The 22,079-nt window shown below is 39.1% G+C and overlaps 1 protein-coding gene across 1 annotated transcript in view; it reads right to left on the reverse strand.

Moving 5' to 3' along the window:
• Positions 1 to 22,079, reverse strand: part of LOC137644068 (ras-related protein Rab-27A-like) — a 68,526-nt gene that overhangs the window by 20,075 nt on the left and 26,372 nt on the right. Inside the window, exons 2-5 of the mRNA XM_068376974.1 lie at positions 21,082 to 21,240; positions 20,202 to 20,275; positions 8,051 to 8,165; positions 89 to 201 (exon numbers count right to left, since the gene is read on the reverse strand). Coding sequence (XP_068233075.1) covers positions 89 to 201; positions 8,051 to 8,165; positions 20,202 to 20,275; positions 21,082 to 21,240 — 461 coding nt within the window. The remainder of the gene's footprint in view (positions 1 to 88; positions 202 to 8,050; positions 8,166 to 20,201; positions 20,276 to 21,081; positions 21,241 to 22,079) is intronic.

The raw sequence follows: 22,079 nt of genomic DNA on the forward strand, positions 1-22,079 counted from the left end.
TGTAAAATTACCTCTATGTTATATACTTTATGGAATAAATACATGATCAATACAGTGCATCTAACAAAAATATCTTTTCCATAATTACCCAAATTTCTCTGCAACTTCCTTTGCTCGCTGCTCTGATATAATTCGTTGGTCAGTCAAGTCCACTTTATTTCCACATAGTATTATATCAGGATTGTCACAGTATGCATGTGTCTGTAAAAAACAAATGATATAAAACTTCAATACTTAATGAGTATGAGTTAAAAACTTATTTGAACTATTTACAATAATGATCTTTCAATTATTGAAATATATTCTATTTTAAATCATCGTGACTTAGGACACTATTTACAAACAGTAAATGCTAATACTGACCTCCAAACATTAACATAAAATAATAAAAAATTCATATCCTCTTGTTTTTAACAAAGTTCAAATTTATGTGCAAGAAATATACAGTACTAGTTACTAAATCGTAATTACATGTTACTTATCCATAACACGAACTTCACCCAAGACTACATACTTGATTATTTCAAGACAGAATACAAGAAACAATACATTAAATTCTCAAAAATCTTAAACAATACAATTTCTATAAAAAGTGATAACTCTTATGAAACCTAAGCTATCTTCAAATTATCAGCACATCTTAATGATATTGATTATTCAGAAAAGTAATTTATTCCGAAATATTCTATAACACTAAAATAAGTAATTTTGGAACATTTCTTTAACCACAATAATATATTCTGAAACATTACTGTACATAACACAAAACTACAGTAGTCTTTTTATACATAATTATCAATCTTAAATTTGCATATACAGTCATCTCCCAATATCCTCAGATATTAAGTTTGCACCACTGCCACTATCCTGGTCAGAAGATAATGAGACATGAATGTATTCATGTTACAAATATCCCTAACCCTCAGTCTTTTGACTAACAGATAGAAATAAGTTAGTCTAATAACACATGCACTATCGGAAGCTACAGATATCCACAAATCATCCAATTCGTAAGAAAATACTAGCTATAAAACCTCAATTTTGCTTCATTATCAACCATCATTCACATTTTTATCAAAAGTGTTGTTCATAGTCATGATGAACTCTTTGTGTGTACTGCAAGATGTTTGTACTAGTTAGATCTCTTCAGGTTTACCATATTTTCCATTAATCACAATAGACATAGATCATTGTAATCCTAGAAGCTGGTCTCTCTATTTTCAATGAATAAATGAGAATAAATTATAGAAAATGTGGAAGGTGATAAACCCTAACATCTTTCCTAAAAGGGTAAAAATTAGCATGCTGCCAACCAATGGACCATACAAATAAATTTAACACTTTGTGTGTGACATCTCGTGAAATAAAAATATATGTGGTACCTGCACTTTAAAATAGAAGACATCCATGTAATTTGTAAAAGCATTAGATGTGGAGAGGGGGCCAATGTAGAGGACTCGCACTCTTACACACTTTTCTTCACCATCTGACATGCAATAGTAGGCTAACAGGATAGCCCGTTTAGCCAATAAGAAATTGCAGTCATCATTACTTACTTCCTATCACATCATGAAAAAAGGAATACTGAACCTATTTCTTTATACAGTGTCCCCTATAACCCTTACTGAATAGAATATAAGGTTATCCTTGTTACATGTGAAGAGAGATAAGGAAGGGATGGCAAAGTGCTGTCTAGGATGCTTGTTACTTGGGTGTTGTGTTATAAAGTCACAAGTAGATGACAAACCCAACCATTTCTAACCTCTAATGCACAGAGCTTTCCCAACAGAGCAGGAATCTCACTAACCCAATACAAAGAAGCAAATGTCAGCAAAAAGACTGTTTTAATTGTGAAAACCAGAAAATACTCCTCGTAGAGTGGTAAGACACTTGTGGATCTAGTCCCAATATGGAGGTTTCAGTGTCCATTAAGGATCCTCCTCAAACAGCAGAATGAAACACATCGTCATAAAATTTGAAATTTTTATAAGAGGGAAGAACTACAACCCTTGATGGTAGAAATGGAAAACTTCTGAATTGTCAAAATAAGATGCAACTGTGTAAAAAGTTTGTTTTTAGTCCATTTGATTTAAAATTGAGGACATAAAATGATAGACAAATACTGCTGCTGTTGCTACCATCAGTCAGTCACCCAGGTATCTTCAGAACTTTATTTCATTACAATGTATCCATGTACCACTGGTGACAAGGTCTAAGTAAAGACTCCATATGGTAAATGTGTACACTGAAACACACCACTTGAAACCGGAACACTTTCCCCCATCAGAACAAAGTAAAGTTATTTCTTTAAGGACTGATAAACCAGAACATGAAAGCATGCTTCCTTGAGGCCCATGAATGGAAAATCACAAATTTCTAAAGTAATTTGTATTTTCCTAGCTATACAAACCTGAGGCCTTCATTTAGGGAGATTGATTCAGAGTGAGCTGGAGATGATTGTTAGAGTTTGTCAATGAGTGGTTAACCAGTTGGTGAAGGGTGCGGACGAGGAGCCCCACCCCTTTCCCAGCTGGAATAGCTCCTTCTTACCTTTTCACCCAGTACTTAAGAGGGAGCGGTTGAGGAGGAGGGAAGTTAGATTAATGGACTCAGGTTTGTATAGCTAGGAAAAATACAAATGACTAAGAATTTGTGATATGTTCCTACATGAAATACAAACGCTCATCCTTTAATTGGGGAGATTGATTGCTTGGTGGGTTAGTAGTCCCCTTATAACCAAACTGGATGGTTCATTTTCTTCCCTGGAAGTGCCCACCACTTGAATCATGACGGGAGCCACTCACCAAGCTTTCATAGTCCTTTTAGGAGTGAGTGGGGGACCATCAAGTCCCTGACACTGGAGGCACCACCACACATTTCACCAGCGGCATCACCAGGAATACAGGGGATAATGGCACTGTAGGAACTGGAGTAGTAATAGCCTTAGCTACAAGCTCCATCACAAAATTCATAAAGGGCCTACCTGAAAGACCTAAGGAAACCCAAGACTTCCTTACATTAAAATTGTCATCAGTAGTCTGCACAGAGATAGGTGAAGAGTTCCCAGCTTCTGAAGGGGTGCGGCAAACACTGGGGGTAACCTAAACACCACCAAAGCCTGAAAAGCCTGCCAATGCAGATCCGAGAATTCTTACTCTTGACGCATACACCGCCAGGAATTAAGCCAGGGGTATATACACAAGGGCAGCAGCAGAAGTCGCACTCCCCAAGGAAACTAAAGCAGCTAAAACTTTTTCAGTGTCTTCTTGGGCATTGTCAAGACAGACCACTGAAAAAGCTTAGCTTACATTTTTCATTCAAGAGGCCACAACCTGCACTTGGCATATAAAGATAATTGCAAATAATTGTGCTCCTAATAAGACACTCAAAGGTATTGTGGATCTACAGCCAGTTTACTCATTAACCGGTTGCAGCAGTCACCCTTCCCACAGCAAGCATGAACATCTTGCTGACCTTCCATCACAAAAACTCTAACAACACATCCACTTCCTGCAATAGAAAAAGAAAATGAAAAAGTTTGCTAAGGAGTTGACAGTAATTTATACTCATCAATAGCTGAATAAAAAGTGAGCTATTCCAGTAGGGAAAGGGTGCGGGGTTCCTCGCCTTTAACCTTCACCATCTGGTTAACCCATTGTTAACAAATTCTAACGACCATCTCCAAAACACACTTAATCAATCTCCCTAATTAAAGGCCAAGGGTTTGTATGTTGTATAGGAGCAAAATGTCTTCTCCCTGATGACTTGTTATACTTACTACAGTGATTGGTAGTTGATTTAAATAAAGCTAGCCTCATATGAGTGGTAAAATGCTAAAAGGTGTAAGAAACCTAATGTTGACTTCAGGGCTCTTCCAGTCAACTGAGAGGAATCTGCTGATGAATTGGACTGGATTTATGAATTTGGGCCAGGACCAACACTGGGGCTTGGGAGGTTATTTAGCACCCATGTGCTGGGGGGAAAATCTCACAGTTGCAGTACAAAAGCTAAGTTAACAAACTTGCCAGCAAAATGGAAGGAAGGAAGCAAGAATGGAGGCATAATATAAGGCTAAAAAGTGAGTGCAGCTTGTGTCCAAAAAGAAACTGCAAAGCCCTTAAGTTACACCTAGAGTGCACTGTTTGAGGTGTACTAACAGCACTAACTCCCTGCAGGGGAATTTTGCTGTCTGCATCCCAACAGGGCTTTCCTATTAAAACTCGTTCAGCGGGATGCGGTCGACAATCAGATGTTAACCTCGTGTTGCCCCAAGCTTGAAACAGCAAGTGATTGTTCAGTCCTGACTACACCTACCTCCCCTCACTCTCCCCCCTTTATAGCCTTAAATATTTTAGTGTCACCAGTGTATGTCCTGCCATCTACTGGTTGCATAAAGAGTAACTTTACTCCAAAAAGCAAGATTTGTTTTCAACCTTGACAACTTCTAACAGCCATAGATCCACTATTTTCCCAAGCCAAGATCTCTAAAATTTCTGGAAAATGCACAAAGTATGATTACTTGTCCCTTTAAGGACATTGCCTTCACTTCCATCTACAACCATAAATATACTCTCGTTCCAGGGACTAAATAGTAACTTCTGCCTCTTCGCTGGAGGTGATCAGTTGGGGATTGAGGCATACAACTACTGTATCTAGAAGGCATACTAGGTACTCTCTCCTGTATGTGTTTGATGTTTGGAGGTAACCGACTCCTTTATTCTGGATGATGTTTACAGTCTTGATGAAGATACTGAATTGCCTTGCTTGAATAGTGTGTGTATTTGCTGTTCATGTTAACTTTTCAGAGTTCTTTATCAATGCTCTGTGGAAACAGTAATAAAATTTTCAAGACATTCAGATCCTTGATGTTTGAGGAACAGAAAAGGTCAGAAATATCACCAAGCCAGATAACTTGAGGATGACACAGATAATAGAAGTACCTACCAAACTGTAAAATTTACAGTACACATGAATTTGTTGATGACCAGAGAAATAATGCTTTAAAATAGGGTGCGTTACGGATATGGATAGCAATGGTGCTACACACTTAAAAAATGTGTTGGGGTAATTAACATATAGCTGTGATTCCAGGTAGCACGGGCATTAAATCCCAAAACTTTCTCTTTCTCTTAGACAAAAAACTGAGCTTGGGAACATTCACAGCCACAAATGTAGGCAAATGTTGATTGGATATGATGGAAAATAAAGGTTGCTTAAACAATAAGGAGATTAATGGGCAGAAATAAGTATTGTATGGCTTTAAGATAAAATATATTGTTGTGTGTTTCTTTAACATAAAATTTGCAACACATCAGAATTTCAGAATTTTCTAAAAAGACCAATTTTTACCTTCTGTTTTGTATCCTATAATCAAATAATTGTACGGAATTTGTCTATGATTACATTTCACTATACTATTATGAATTAACTAAAAATATATGTTCCAATAATAACTACAACTAGGATTGCAAAAAAGGGATGGAAAACAATCTACATAAGAGCTATTCTAGAAAAGTATTGAGTCATCAGAATGACAGCAAAACCCATCAAATGTTTTGAATTAGGATCCTCATACAGAGATACCTACATACACTATACATTCTACCATTAGAACTCAAATCCTTTCTTTTCACGAGTTAATGGGCCATTTTCTCACAAAAACTTTCAGTATATTGTAACAGAAAAGTTTTAAAGTATCAAAACAACTTCAGTACAGTACTCCACAGTACACTGTAATATATAATTGTATGTTTTATTAATGTCTGAATCTCAAAATTCAAGTTGAACCTGCTCTTTAAAACTAAAATAGTTTTAGTTGTGTTTTGGTTATGATAATAAAGTTGAGCAGAAACATGATTCATCCATTTTAGGACCAACTAATTTTTGTGAAATACAAACCTATTTTCAAGTCAAATTCATTGAACATAAATCCTCATGCAGCCAAAAGAAATAAATAGAAATCAACTTGAATAACAAGGACACTTGAATGACAAAGCTGGTTAGATGATTCAACAATAGCATATCAATAGCACTCCATCCATACTTCCATATACCCAATAAGACTTTAACACCACCGGCATTAGACAAAACTGGTATGTAGGAAAAATATTGAACATAGTCCACTATAAAAATTTTAACTGTATTCTACAGAAGGTAAATATTAACAGTAAATTTCCATAATTTTCCATAGAGGCGTCTGAAGGAAAATGATGGCTGTGCAGATGCTGTACTAGATGTCACTTTTATTTTGCATGTTTTTCCAATACATACTTATTAATGAAAATCCTATAAAACAATTTATGTTTCAAGTCTGATAAAATTTCAGTTAGTTAGTTAGTCCAGCCAAACCACCAAGATAAAATTCTTAACTTTCACAGGGCTGGTCCAGAAAGTTTGTAATTTTAAAAGGAACATTAAAGGGAAATCACATTAATTTATGAGAATGTAACTTCCAGCACATAATGTACCTGTATTTGGAAATAAACATCAGAAAACTATACATTGGAAAAAAGGGATTTGGATACATCTAATTTCAAATTCATTTAAGAGTTGACTGGACATAACACTTTCTGAGATGTGGGGATATGTGACATAAAATGGAACAGAGTTAGGGAAATTAAAACATTTGACTAGAGACAGGAATTTCCACGAAGGGAGATCTTACTCATGGATAATACCTACAGTACTGATATAAAGCAACTTGGCTCCTCTGCCCCTAACAGGAAGCACAGGTATGAGTTATCAATTAAATTCTTAATTTGTATATACTAGATCTTTATCAGGAAGTAATTCAAGGGAATTTCTATATCATATGAAACTGTATTGGTATAAAGGATACTCCGCACAAATAAAACTACCTAATGCATTCTTACATTAATACTGGATTGCTCTATTAGAAAAGAAAATTGGGTGATTTCAAGCAAGGTTATTTTCACAGTAGGTGGTGTTAAAATGTTTAATAGAAGCCATTTTAAGCAAAGAACAAATGATAATAAACAGAAATAATAAAAAGAAATAGAGTTAACATCAACATCAGCTTAATATCAATACCCAAAATATAATGCAGATAGCTCTGAAAATCTCACATTTAACAGAAACAATTGTATAAACTATGGACCATTGCCTTTTCAACATCTACTATTTTGTTACTCAAATGGTCAGTTAAGAGGTGTGACTCATGACCTCTGTTTGGAATTTTAGAAATTCAGATTGTTGCATTTTTTGACCAGGAGAAGTCTATATTTCATGCTTCAAAGAACCATCATTGCAGTTCTCGCCAATGCACCTACATCATCAACAGGCCTCAATTTTCAATCTTTGATTTGTCGCCACACAGTGCACATCTTTTTTTGTGCCTCTGCATTCTCAAACATTACTAAGTACCCGTGTTCAGTTTAATCCTTCTCTTGAGTATTATACTACTACTACTACTAGCCTCAGGTACATTGGCTTTGACTAAATTCCTATTAATTCTAACCCCATACCATTAGTTTATTCTCCTCACACAATATAAATAACCTAGACCACCTTCTGTCAACATAACCAACTTGATTTGGAGACAATATACTTGGTGTATCAGTTAACTACCATTAATAAGCCAACTCCATTAAAGACTACAAAATCTTTGTAAACAAAAAACCAAAAATCCATTAAGAATGTTATGCTTAGTACAATATTAAGATGAGTTGATGGGATTATGTATGTCCTGTAACAAGAAGAAGGAAGTCATTACAAGAAAAAAATTAAGTGTAATAGCTAAACACGTACTGTACGCATAAAAAGTGGTTAATATACTGTAAAGTAATTCTGATTTCCTGTTTCAATACCTAACCTCTCAGAGTAAGCAAGTATATGTAGACAGGAGCGTCTTTTACTGAGGAGACAGAAGCATCCCTGCATAAATAAAGAAATTACTACATATAACCAAAATTCCACTTCACAGTCACAGGAAAATGGCAAAGCAACATATTTCTTACGTATTTTGGACAAGATAATATTACACAGTATCACAAACATTTGACAGCACACATTAAATGCATCCTCATCCTACCTTGAGTTGTTCCAACCAGCTTCTAATATCGAGGAATGACTGTTCATTAGTCAAATCAAACAGGAGAAGGAAGCCCATGGCATCCCGATAAAATGCTGTGGTTAAGCTACGAAACCTACAAAATGCAAGTGCTTATTAGTAAGCTATGTATTAAACTGATTCTCTAAGAGTGCATCAACACTTCTAGAAATGAAGCAAAGTGCAAAGATCACCATGTTTGGATGTTAGAACACTTTCTGTAATATTAATATTAAGTTTTGTAGGCTCTAAGTACTGTAGGCACAAAGAAAGGAAAAAGTCTTCAAGTCTAGAGTGGCTTCTATATGGGTATATGATTTCTTAATAACATTACCAACTACAAATCTTCTGGTTTAATTGTGTAATACCATACTGTAATTTCCTTGCTTTCCTTGAAAAACAAAGATCATGTAACAATCCTTTTGTATGATTTTCAAGTAAAAATTTAATAAATATTATCAATTGTGAAATTGAGGTCTTTCAGAAAAAATCTACATTAAAAAATTTTCAATCTCAAATTTAGTTTGTTGAATTAAAATACCTAAATCAGGTTATTCGGCTCATTTGAAAATGTACTTCAAGACTCCCTGGCAAATAGAATAAACAAAATTTAAGTTGGAATATGAATGTAGATTACAAGATAATGATGCCAATAAAACAATTCTATAAGTTTCAAAAGAAGTCTAGGACTTAGCAACATAAACACCCTTATTTTAAATGCAACTTCATCTCCTAAGAGCAAAGAAAGTACAGGTACGTATATCAACCGATACTGAAAAACTACTATGGTGATACCAGAGGTGGTTAATAATTCATTTAGCTCTGGTGGGCTATCACACCACTATCTTTGAATTTGGAAGATGTACATGCAATCCTTTCTACAGTGACTGATATATCACCAACAGCAAAGTTTTCCATGCTTCACTCTAAATTCAACCATAGCAAGTGCTAAAAAGAATTTTCTGGAACCTGGGAGACTCAAACAAAACCTGTACAGCAAATTTCTCTGAGGATAACACAATGAAAAAAAATTATGTAAACCCATTATTTTTGGAACCTGCAACTTGACAAAGCTATATGGCCATTCCACAAAGAAATCTAACTTCCTTTACATATATGAAACTCACTGTGAGTAAATGTAATCCAGAACGTTTGGAATCTCACAAAAAAAATTAACCTGAATTTACTACAAATAAGAAGAGGAATAAATACTCCAAGAGACAGGAAGGTACAGAGAAGAAGAAAAACAATACAGCTAAAGAGCCAAGAAAACACTATAAACCATTAATAAAAAAAACAATGAGCTATTCATACAACACTGTAAGCATAACCCAAATAAAGAACCACCAAAGCTTATCAAACTTGGTACCACACAATACCTGTGAGCCATATAAAATTACGTAACAGCATAAAAAACCTTTACTCTAAAAGATAGTAATCTCTGTTCTTTGCCATAATTTCTAGCACTTTTGGATTTCTATTAAAAACCGAACTTAAATTTTTAGTGCAATGATAACTAAATGTATAAGGGTTGCACAAGCATAAGAAAATATTAGTGCATACTACTTCATGCTAGACTAATGGATGTTTGGAAAAACTACATTCAATTATCTTTAGAAAGTTCTCGAGTAGTGGATGCCAAGTAAAAAAGAATAGACATCTCACTTTTGCTATGTCTGGCATAATCCTTTACTGACTACATTCTGACTACTGTGTATCATATATACTGTAAAAATAAATGACCTTATATGGGTGATCATGTTTTCCACCAAACATCAATAAGTTAAGAGTAGCTAGGGAGTCCAATATAGTTTTGAAGACCGCCACAGTCCATGGCATACCATGCTGAATACTTGAAGTACCTGTATTCTTATTTACATGGATACAAATTGTTAGTGATATAATACTGCATGCTGGTGCTTCCTGAAATAAAATACTTTTCTACTGCATAAAAATCTATACTTTAATTATTCATAGAATACTGAATTAGTGAAACATTTTCAAAATAATAGCAATGCCATTCAATACCAGAGAAGGATTTCTTACATCTGTGAATTTGAATCCACACATTACTATTATTATCATTATTTAGGATGAGAATAAAAGTGTCTTAAATTTCAAGGCTCTATAGAATTAGAGCTAATGATTCATTCTTTAATATGCGAGAAAAGTTGGAACACAAAAAGTATGAAGTTGGGCCGCCAAATTTGAATAGATCAGGCACATAGTGAAAGAGCAGCAGGCTAAAAGGATCCTGTACACACATGACCTTCAATTGTGTGCATCTTGTCTACACGTCTTGCATCCGGCACCTATTCTTCTCTACCTTGATAAAGACTTCTAAAACTATGGACCAACCTTGATTAAAAACTTCCACTAAATAGTAAAATATAACCATGGAAAATAGTGATATTACACACAACCCTTTTAATAAGAAATCTTTTTAAAGTAATCTGTATTTTTCCTAGCTATGGAAAATGGAGTCCTTTAAAATAGGGAACATGTCTTCAGCAGAGATGAAACTGGCATTGAAATTGTTAATGAGGTAGTTAACGAGACGGGGTGAGCACAGACGAGTAGCCTAACACGTATCACCCCCCCCCCCCCAACAACTGCTTTATTCGAAGCTCTTCACTTTCGATCTTTGGCTCAGGTCTGAGAAGGGTGGTTGAGGTGGGAAGTTTGACTTTAAGGGACTCAGGTTTGTATAGCTAGGAAAAGTACAAATTATTTTAAAAATTTATTTGTTCCTAAGACTATACAAATCTTTCATCCTTTAAATTAGGGAGACTCACGAATTTCCCCTAGAACCAAAACTGGCTGTCTCTTTTTCTTTTCCGGGTGTATAAATGTGCCTGGTTCCCTATGGGAGCAAAGGATAGGACACCAACAAATTCCTATCTGTCTGTCATAGGGAGGAATAAGCTGATAGGGCCTGGCCTATCCAAGAAGATTGATATGATGTCAAAGGTGGGATTCCTACCCCCACAGAGGATTGCAGTCCTAAATAATATGCTTGGTTTAGGAAGGATGGGGGGGAGATACTTTTCTGGATTCTAAAGAATGGAGTTCAGAAGTGTAACTTAACAGCATCAATTCAGACCCAGCAAAGCAATGCTTCGACCATTTTGTCCCCAAGAGAGGTGCCAGAAAAATGAAGAAGAGCCAGTCATTCTACCTTTCATTCCAGACTTACATCTACTGTATATGTTACCAGCAATAAAATGCTTCCTGTCATGTGTGGGAACTGGGCTGGCTACACCATTACTTGAGCAGCCACCACAAGACCAACCACAAAGACGTCAAGGGACCTGTGGGTATACTCCCGTAGGTATAAGGCAGTAAAGTGGTCTGGCATTTCCATATCACAGCCATGCTGGTGCCAATACTATTTAACATCCATTCAAATGACCAGCCGCAGCACCAGAGCATCCGCAGGTACATACAGTATATGCTGATGACCTTTGCATTTCTACACAATCGACTCCTTCACTACCATCGAAGAAAAACTGTTCAAACACCCTGACTACCCTCCTCACCTACTACAAAAAGTGGCATCTCAATGCTAATCCAAACAAAACGCAGGTGTGTCCCGTCCACCTGAAAAATCACCCGGCAAACAGAGAGCTAAAGATCAAAATTATGGTGTGACAAAGAACTGAAAAATCACCCCTACCCAGTCTTCTTAGGTGTCACCCTTGACAGAACGCTCTCCTTTCAAGACCACACAAACAAAAGCAAACATAAGGTAGCAACTAAGAGCAACCTCCTTAGCAAACTCGCCAACACCAGCTGGAGAACAGACCATGAGACAGACAGCCCCAGCACTTTGTTACTCTCCTGTAAAGTACTGTGCACCAGTGTAGGCAAGATCATGCCATGCACATAAGGTAGACCCAAAGCTAAATAAGTCCTGTCGGATTATTATTGGTACCCAAAATCAACACCTCTACCATTTTTATATAAAATAGCTGGTATCCCACCACACTATATCCGACAAGAAACGTTGGCAAAAACTGGAAGGCATAAACAAATTAATGACCCTAAGTATCCACTCCAAAATCATCAGGAAGCTAGGTGAAGACTGAAATATCGCAAAAGCTTCGCAACAGTGGATGGACTAGAACCAATCCGTGTAGCTGCTCATAGGCTAGAAAGTGATAGGAAAGTGACCGATGGCCATCCAACAAGGCGTGTCCAGCCCAAACAAAACCTGCCCAGTAAAACAATCCTTACCTGGAAGGACTGAATAACCCTAAACAGACCAATGGTAATAGTGGGCAAAACTGGAGATCACTGCCACAAATGGGATTACCCACCAACCCTGAATCCCCCTGTGAGGCAAAGCCACAAACAATTGAACTTATCCTATAAGGGTGCTCACTTGGCCCTCATTGCTCAGATAAAGAGATCAGAGAGGCAAATAACAATGCCCACCTGCGGATTCGACATTGGCATGATAAGATATGATCAATATTACAATATGACAAAATTAGAAGTAACTTGTATTTTCTCTAACATATACAAACCTGGAGCTATTTAATAAGGATTATACTTTTGACAAAGCTGAAACTAGCCATAACACTTTTAGCAAGGTAGAACTACCTCACCGTAAGTTAGTAGGGGGTTAGTTGGGGTAGCCGGAGTAGCCAGTCACTCCACTCACACACACACACCTGTGTTGTCTAGTCACGTTTTATTGCAGGCTTGAATTCTTGGGGGATAGGTACATGTTAGGAAAAAATACAAATTACTTCCAAATTTGTCATTTATTCTGACACACATACAAACCTTAAGCTATTTAATAGAGATGACTCACCCCTTAGGAGGGTGGAAGGCTGAACCAACTGGCTGGTCTTTGACCTAGGATTTTCCTGTACGTGCTCTGCACGTAACAGAGAGAAACCCTGACACGTCACTAAATTATACGTGCAAAGCACAGTTAGCGGCCTGAGCATTTTGGTTTATGTGTGATGCTAGACAATCTTAGAGATGTAGAAATCTTAAAATTAACCAGAGACATTACCAAATCCCACCTCGCCAGGGGGTATGGGGATGCAACAAGTATATCTATCTATACCAGGTTACACAAGGGAAAGGTTATACCTGCAGACAGTGGAGGTCAGCTTTGCAGAGCAATGTAGGGGGGCAAAGATGAAAGAAAAAAAGACCCAGTTATTCTTTGTCAATCATCCCAGCCTTATCTCTGGTTAACTTTGCCCTCTCCATCTGCTACTTGTCCATCAAGGAGCTCAAGACATTATAAACCATTTATTGTGTAGTCAACACAAAGACAATGGAGAGCATCTCCATATCCTGTAGGTCACATCTTGCAGGAAGTGGAAGTGGGAGATGAAGGTCATTAGCACTTCCAACCCACCAATGGCATGGCCTGCGTAATAGTAGCTGTTCGTAAACGTTAGGGGCGTATTCCTACCCTTAATATTATGAGCTCTAGGTCACCTCTATAAGGAGAGGGATAAGGATTTAATGTCCGCTCCATGACCTTGTAGATCCAAGTCAAGAACGTGTTCTTGGTGAGCCTCCTTTGACCTTCCCAGTGTTGGCAAATCGTGCCGAACCCTCGGGGCGAGCTATTGTATCTTCCTCAAGATAGAACCTCAGTTAATCACTGGCGTAATCGTTGTTGGTGAAGACCAATGATCATACTATGAATGACTTTCAGACCGAAGGGCTTGAACCTGGGGTCCGAGTTGTCTGGAAAGAAGTCAGATATTATTCAGTTCCTCATCGTGAGTGAGATATGTTAAAGGCAACCCATAGGGTACGCCTACTCTCTTGGCCTCAGGTAACACCGGGGGAGACTCATCCTCAGGATCAGGTGAAGATCTAGAGGTCCTCAGTCATTGGGGACCACACCCAGGACAGAAGGAAGCAAACCATGCCTCGTGAATGCGTTTTATCACCCGACTGCAGGTATGTAGGCTTGAACTCTGGATGAAGAGCAACAATGGTGACATGTAAGAAAGGTTTAACCTTTCGGTCCGAAGGAGATGCTCAAGGAACGAGCAGTGGCCTCCCATTGCCTGAGATGAGGAGCAGCCTTCCTCCTGATGGAAAATTGAGGAACTATTCCAGGAATGGTGTCCTCAAGAGAAGAGACAAACCATACATGATCCCCACCACAGAAAAAAAGTTCCCTAACCGAAGCCAAAAAAAAAACTTTGGTATCTAGACATCCTCTTCGCAACTTGTTGCAAAAAGGGTTGTACTCTTTGAGAGAGGAGGAGCTTAATAGTTTCCAGGCATGGGGTCGCAAAAAAGATACGCTATGTGAGAAATGTTCACCTGTGGTGGTCCAAGTAGATCGTGTCATAAGGAAAGTTCTCTATGGGTTCTCCACTGTGAGTTGCATACATATCACTGCGCGTGATGCGTCTGTTAAGTGAGTTGAGTCTTGCTAGCTAGGCAAGACTGATGGGCTAGTCGAATCTTTTAACAAGACAAGACTACCCGGGATAAGAGAAGCCATTTATCCTTGGAAGAATCGCACAAAAGGAGCCTGCAGGTGAAAGAAGTCTTTTTCCTGCAGGAAGAAGAGATTAATGCCTGTCATTGTTATCTGCAGTCCCTCTCGAAAGTAGGAAGACCTCTGAACAGAAGTTGAAGAAGGGAGTCTCCCACAGAAGGGGGGATTGGATAATTTCAAATCATGTACTCGGAATCCTCCGTTACAGGAGACCAAACTGGTGAGGGAAGTATTTCCCATAAAGCTCTGCCGTCATTATAGGAAATTCTTCCCAAAAGAAGATAAGATTGCAATTCAAGGAGATTTGAGAGAGTGGGACCATTTGTGCTCTGACCCTAGTCCTGAGGACGTGAGGTACCGTATGTGGCTTCACCTGCTTTCTTTAATGCATCTGTAGGAAGCATCAAATCCAGAATAAACGAGGAGGTCGACTCCCTGGATGATATTCTCGTCTGACAACCTCATTACCAGGACCGTTTTTAGTTCGGATCTCGTAGAGAACCAGAGAAAAAGAAGATCCATGGTGCTGAAACACCTGGAGTCTGACTATTCCTGAAGGGGTTGGATTTGATGGAGACTAATGGGGGCTTGACAAACCTGCAGGAGCTTCTGCAGTCAAATGACCATGTCTGTGGATGCCTCAAATTCGATACAGTAGTCTGGTATCATGAAATTTATTCCAATCTTTGGACCTTAGTAACTCGAGGAGATGTCTTGAAAGAGCTCAAGACTGTTAGGATCAGTCGGTCGTCCCAGAGTCTTTTGGAAAATGAAGCCGATCCTGAAGGAGCAGGTCGACCCCAGGGAAAAAATCCCTGTGAAAACCTGAGGTGCTGCCAATGCCAGAGCCCGTGTGTTGCTATAGGCAAGGCAATATTAAATGAAGAAACTGATGTGCTATCTAAACTGGAGCACCATTCCTTGACATGACAGGCCCGATAACGAACATCCAGGAAGAAGTCATAGTGGTGGAACTTGTACAGTAAGTCATGGACGAACTGCTTGTATAGCTGCAAGCCTTCTTCTCTTCTGACAAAGTTTGAAGATAAAACTTGTTACCCGAAGAGAGGCTAAAACTGTAGACTTCAGTAGGAAGAAGTGACCATAGCCGCTCAGCGGTATCTTCATGACCCATGTCTTCCTGCAAGACCAGCTGTTCTAATCATGAGGATAAAGAGAGAACCACTTCCAATTCATCAAAGGAGGAAGGAAGAGACAGGAGTGTATGCTCTTGTTGCTTTAATGTAAAATATCTGTCCTTGGCGAAGAGAGATGAGTACTTCGAGTCCGTAGGAGAGGTTTTTCCAATACTGGAAAACCTCACTCACAGACAAGAGAGGAAACCATTCCTATCAACCAAGCTCAGCCAAAGAGAGAGATCAGGCAACGGAAGAGTCACTATCCGAGGATTGACAAACAAGACTTCGAGTCTAGTAAGGGTTGGACGAATGTCTCTCCGGGAAAGGATTCCGTAGATGGAGGCTAAAGATGCTCACACCGACGGAGACCTGGCGCATGCCAGATGCCGACAACCTCTGGTGTTCCCAGGAGGTCACCCATCCAAGGGTTGACCAGATCCTCAGATGCATATGGAAGATCTTAGCAACTAAGTTGCTATATGTAGCTGTCAAATTATACAACACTGAATTCAATCCCCTAGATATGAAGGAATGAAAGAGGGAGTAACCCCATGGGGTTATGTCTCCTGACACAGGCGGAGGAGCAGATTCAAGGAATCTGTCTCCGCAACCGCATCCGAGATCCAATTCGCTGACAGTGCTTGTGCAACTAGCACAGGTCCTATCCATGGAGAATCACCTCTTAAGATATTCATAAAAACTCAATTGAAGCGAGGGAGGTGGTAGCAGTCAAAGCAGTAACCTCGTCTTTGAGGCACATGGCACATAAGCCATTCGGTAGCAAGATGAAGTGTAAATGAAGAACGCATGTTCATTGAACATTGGCAAGTGTGTCGCAGTCGATAAAAGATCCTGGCCCCGTGTATGCGGGTTCTTCGAAGTTCGGAGAAAGAATAACCGAATAACCCTGCTTGTGAAGAACCAAACCAAAGAGGCGAGAGGGGTATAAGCTCCAAGGTTAGTTCTTGCGCATTACCCCAGCCATCAAAGAAGAGAGCTGGGTTAGGTTTGAAGAAGGAAATCTGTGCTAAACTTCAACTCCAGGTGGGAGGGCTACCGAAGCAGCCCCAACCAAAGAGAGTGGTGTGAAGACGATCAATGTCGTCTAGATGAGAGTACTCTCAGAAAAGTAAGAGAGACTCATGAGAGGCAAAAGCCTCAATGCAGTGAGGGTCTCAGTCGGGCTAGATAGTTACAGAAGTGACTTTTGCCCCAGAAGGCAAAGTATCCAGAAGAAAACTGTAAGGTGTTGAAAGTGTATGCTGGTACTAACAGTAACCCAGCGGAGAGCCAACTATTGATGATCTTGAGTCTAGTGATGATTACGAGTCTGCAAACATCAAACGAGAAGCAAGCAAACGGCAAGCTGGTGAACAGAGAGCAAGTGAAATGGTGAGCTGTCGAACGGCGAGCTGGTGAAAAACGAGCCGACGAACGACAAGCTGGCGAACGTGATCTGGTGATCAGCAAGCTGATGAACGGCGATCTGGCGAACGGCGAGATAGCCATCAGCGAGTTACCGAACGGCAATCGTTGAACGGCGATCAGCGAGCTGGCGAATGGCGAACTGATGAACGGCACTTGGTGAACTGGCAAACGTTGGAGATCAGCGACCGATAAATTGGTGATCAATGACCAGCGAGCTGGTGAACGGCAATCAGTGAATGACGAACAGTGACCAGTGAACGGAGATCAGCGAACGGTAAACTGCGAATGGAGATCAGCGGCTAGCAATCAGTGAGCTCGTAAATGACAATCGGAGGGCTGGTGAAACTCACGAAAGTTGGTGATCAGTAAACAGCAAACTGGTGGTCGGCAAACAGAAAACTGGTGGTCGGCAAACAGCAAGCTAGCGATTGGCAAACACCGAGCTGGCAAATGGCGATCAGGAGAATGGAGAGCTGGAGGACTGCGTACAGGTGAACGGCGCTCAGCGAGCTGGGGACGTTGGCGATTGGCGAACGACAATCTGGCGATCAGCGAGTGATGAGCTGGCGAAGTTGGTGATTGGTGAACGACAATCTGGCGATCAGCGAGCGACGAGCTGGCGAACAGTGATCGGTGGCTGGTGATCAGCAAGCTGGCGAACGGCAGGCTGGCGAACGGCAGGCTGGCGAATCAGCGATTGGCGAGCAGTCGAACAGAAAGCTGGTGATCGGCGAACAGTTAGTTGGTGAACACCGAGCTGGGATCGATGAGCGTTGAGCTGGTAAATGGCTTGGAGAGCAACGATCATGAGTTGGCGAATTGCAAGTTGGCAAACGGCGAGTGACGATCACGAGCTGATGAGTGAAAATCATGACCTGGCGAGTGATGATCCTGACATGACGAGTGACAATCCCAGGGTGGTGCAAAAGGCTGCTCTCGAAGGTAGAAGAGCGAGGAATGGATGAATCGCCCATCGGCAATCCCCACACATGGAGGAAGATTACCAAACAGTGGCTAGTGTGGGGACTCTTCCTCAGAAGAGAAAGCTCCAACACTTTGAGGTGAACCTCCGGGCAGCACTCTCTGCCTCCCCTCAAAAATCTCTAGCTCAAATTGAAGGTTGACATAGAGTGCTGCCTAAGAACGAAGCCAAAGTTTGTTCTCTGGTACAAGTGAAGGAAATCTCTCCCGAAAAGAGAAAGAACGACCAACCCTTGTTACTGCTGTTGGTGGTTTTCCCTGCAAGCAGGAACATTCCAAAACAGTGGCTGGTGGAGGGACTTTCCCTCAGAAGGGAAAATTCCAACACCTGGAGGCTAACCTCTGGGCAGCACACACTGCTTCCCTTCAATGAACTCTATGTCAAATTGAAGGTTGACATCGAGTGTTGCCTGAGAACGAAACCGAAGCTTGTTCACTGGGTTTTCCCTGAAGGAGTCACCCGACGAAGGGCAGGAAATTGGCAGAATCCCTGAAGGAATGTGGCCATGTCAGCAATTCTCCCTACAAGCAGGAAAAATGCCGAACAGTGGCAGGTGGAGGGGCTTTCCCTTAGAAGGGGAAAAAACTAACACCTGAAGATGGACCCCTGGGCAGCGCTCTCTGTTTCTTATCAACAAACATTGCTCAAGTTGGAGGTCGGCATGAAGCGCTTCCTGCGAAACGTGACCGAAGCTCACTTCTGGGGTCCCCCCGAAGGGATCCCCCCTACTGGAATGCGTGGAGGCACCCAGTCAGTCCTTGTTTCCATGCTGTAGCATTAGAATGAAGGAGCTAAGGTAGAGAGTGTTGTAAAAAACAGAAACTCTCGGAATCGTGAATAAGGAAAAAAAAAAAAAAAAAAAAAAAAAAGTCAAAGGTAAGAAAATACAGTTGGAGAAGCGAGAGAGACAAAAGTAAAAAGTGACTAGACAACACAATTGTGTGTGTGTGGCTTCTCCGGCTACTCCACCTAACACCCCCGCTAACTAGCAGTGGGGAAGTTTCACCTCACTAAAAGTCTTATGGCTAGTTTCAGCTTTGCCGAAAGTATAATCCTTATTTAATAGCGTAGGGTTTATAAGTGTGTCCATACAAAGTAATACTAATAATAATATTAACAACAATGATAATAAGAATTCATATTAATCACTGAAAAGTAGCAGCAGAAGAGGAATGTTTACCCACTGCAACAGCTGAACCATGACTACTAATGGGGAAAAAACCTCCCGATTGAAGGGCTCCATAGATTTTTGAAGTGCAGTATTTTAAACTGTCAAGCACTGAGCAGATTAGCAATGCATGCGGTTAGTAAATCAATACCTCTCGGATATTAATCCACAAAATTTGTCCTCCATCTCGAACAATCGCTGACAGACTGAGTACTTTGCGCACTGATGCAGTCGAACCGTGCAAAAAACAACTGGTTGTGTGAAGACATGCTTTTTTGACATTCTAAAGAGCATTAATATTTCCATGCGGAAAAAATCCACTCATATGAAGTGAGCCTTAGAGCACAGTACAAGAATTCTATTGAGGGAATCCTGCAGGTTGTTTGATGGTAATTTCATTTCCAGTACACACACATCAAAATTTAAAATTTGCTACATTAACCAAAAAAATGTCTAGAAATTTATAATTACAGCAATTACAGATCATCATAGACCCTTTAGGTTGTCTACATCAATTTGCAATCTGCAACTGAAATCCTTCAGTATCTAAATGCAAATATCTAACTGGCTGTTTATTTGCTGAATTTCTACCAAATTTACTGCATGAAAACAATAACTAATCAGAGATTGTACTATTTTAAAGGATTTATAAGAAGCAACTTAGTTGAGCTGGTAAACAGTTATGAATAACCAAAATGAAAGAGTACATAAACTTGTTAAAAATTTTTATCATGCAGATGTTAGCTATTATAAAAAAAATAATGATGCAGTGCATTACACCCAAAAACATTTCAAAATTATAAGCTGTAATACAAACCATTACTTAATATATTCAGATCTTTTAGTGGATTATGATTAATGGGAAGACTATATCTACTATACTTGATAGCCAAGTAATGTAAGTGAATAAATACTTAAAGCCCTACTTTTCTTGGCCCGCAGTATCCCAAAGCTGAAGATGAACTCCCTGTGGCCGACCTGATCCATCTCCTCGATATATCTACAAGAAAAATATACAGTAGAGTAAAATCTGTATTACTACAATGTCTACGATATTCTCAATAGATGATATTAGTGATATAAAAATTCCATTGAAAAGTATTGTAGCACAGCAAACACATTGTCTACATATTCTCTAGAATTATGGTAACAAATTATTTAAACACTAAATAATACAAGTCATGCAAAATTCCTGTGTTCTAGATGTAGCAGATAAATTGACTATTACTTTTATCAAGCACACGAATGACCCTGAGGGACTGAGGACCAGAGAATAAGTTGAGTGCTTCAAACGTCTAAGTACATACAACAAAGTCATAAAATTCATACGTCTAGCAGCTACCATGCCTGGCAGTTAATCAGGCATCTTGGTCTTAAAGGTGTACAAATCAATTTCTCTATTTTATTATACTTATGTTCTACATCTGTTTTAAAATAAGTCTAACCAGACAGCATATAATTTCTTGGACTAAGGAGAAATGGGTGATGTTCTAATCTATGTTTGTACTTATAAATGTATGATTGGCTTTTGGTGTGGAATTTTAAAAAGAGAGTCAACTAAGCTTTCCTATGGGCTGTATAATTGTATACTCAAATTTAAAAATTATACTATTTATTAATGGCCATAGCCAGCTAGCATTAGAAAATTACTTATCAAATTACTACGTATAATGTGGTTTCAGTTACGTTTGGAACTCCTGGGGTGATCTAAACCAGGTGGCTGAATGGCTGATGTCGAAAATAAGAGAAAAATCTTAAAAATGGCACAGGTATATTTAGAAAAAAATCTATGTATGTATATCTTACCAGACGTTTCTCTCGAAAGTCGATTCCAACAGTTGAAATGAACTGCTGTTGAAATATGCCCTCAGTATATTGGTAAAGAAAACTGGTTTTCCCAACACCAGAATCTCCTAAGGCCAAAAACTTGATGAGATAATCATAATCTTTTCCACTACTCATGGTCTGTAAAAAAATAATCAGGCTCTAGTATGTCAACTGCAGGAGAAATAATTCACTTGAAATTTACAAACTTGTAAATAATATTGACAAGTTTCACAAGAAAGTAAAGATGTTACAATAATATTATGATAATCAATGATGGCAAACACAGTATTACTCCTTACTACCAACCAAGGGCTGGGACATACAGTATTTCATTCTCAAGTTGTCAACACTCTAACCCTAGGGTTACAAAGAGTTTTGTAAATACATGTTGGTCACACATACAAGATCATATCAAAGTAACAATCAAGTCACAATTCTGATTCTATTAACCTTGCCTATTCAAGTCTGTAATAAAAAAAAATGGATTGCACTATGCATTACCAAAATATAAGTTGAATTTAGGTGCAGGTTGCTAACCGCAGTACACAAAAGATTTTATTCCAAAGAAAAATCCATTGCAGCAGCTAACTACTTAAATAAAGAAAAGACCAATATTGACCAGTTTTATCTAAATAAAATAAAAAATCCCTTTATACAGTATCATTACATTAACCAGACACAGGAATTTATTATAAATGTGCCAAGCAATAGCTTTTAGAATAAAGTACAACAAATTTAAAAGTGAACTTTATTTTTCCTTGCCATACAAACCCTAGACCTTTTTAAAATAGGGAACATGTCTTCAGCAGAGCTGGAAAGGCCATTGAAATCATTAACGAGGTACAGTAGGTAATAACAGTTGGTGAGAACGGGAGAGAAGCACCACCCTTCCACCTGTCGGAAGCACACCAGTTTTGAGATAATTTGTATTTTTCCTAACTATACAAACCTGAGTCCTTTACATAGGGATAGAATAT

The sequence above is a fragment of the Palaemon carinicauda genome, chromosome 7, assembly GCF_036898095.1.
Source record: "Palaemon carinicauda isolate YSFRI2023 chromosome 7, ASM3689809v2, whole genome shotgun sequence".
NCBI lineage: Eukaryota > Metazoa > Arthropoda > Malacostraca > Decapoda > Palaemonidae > Palaemon > Palaemon carinicauda.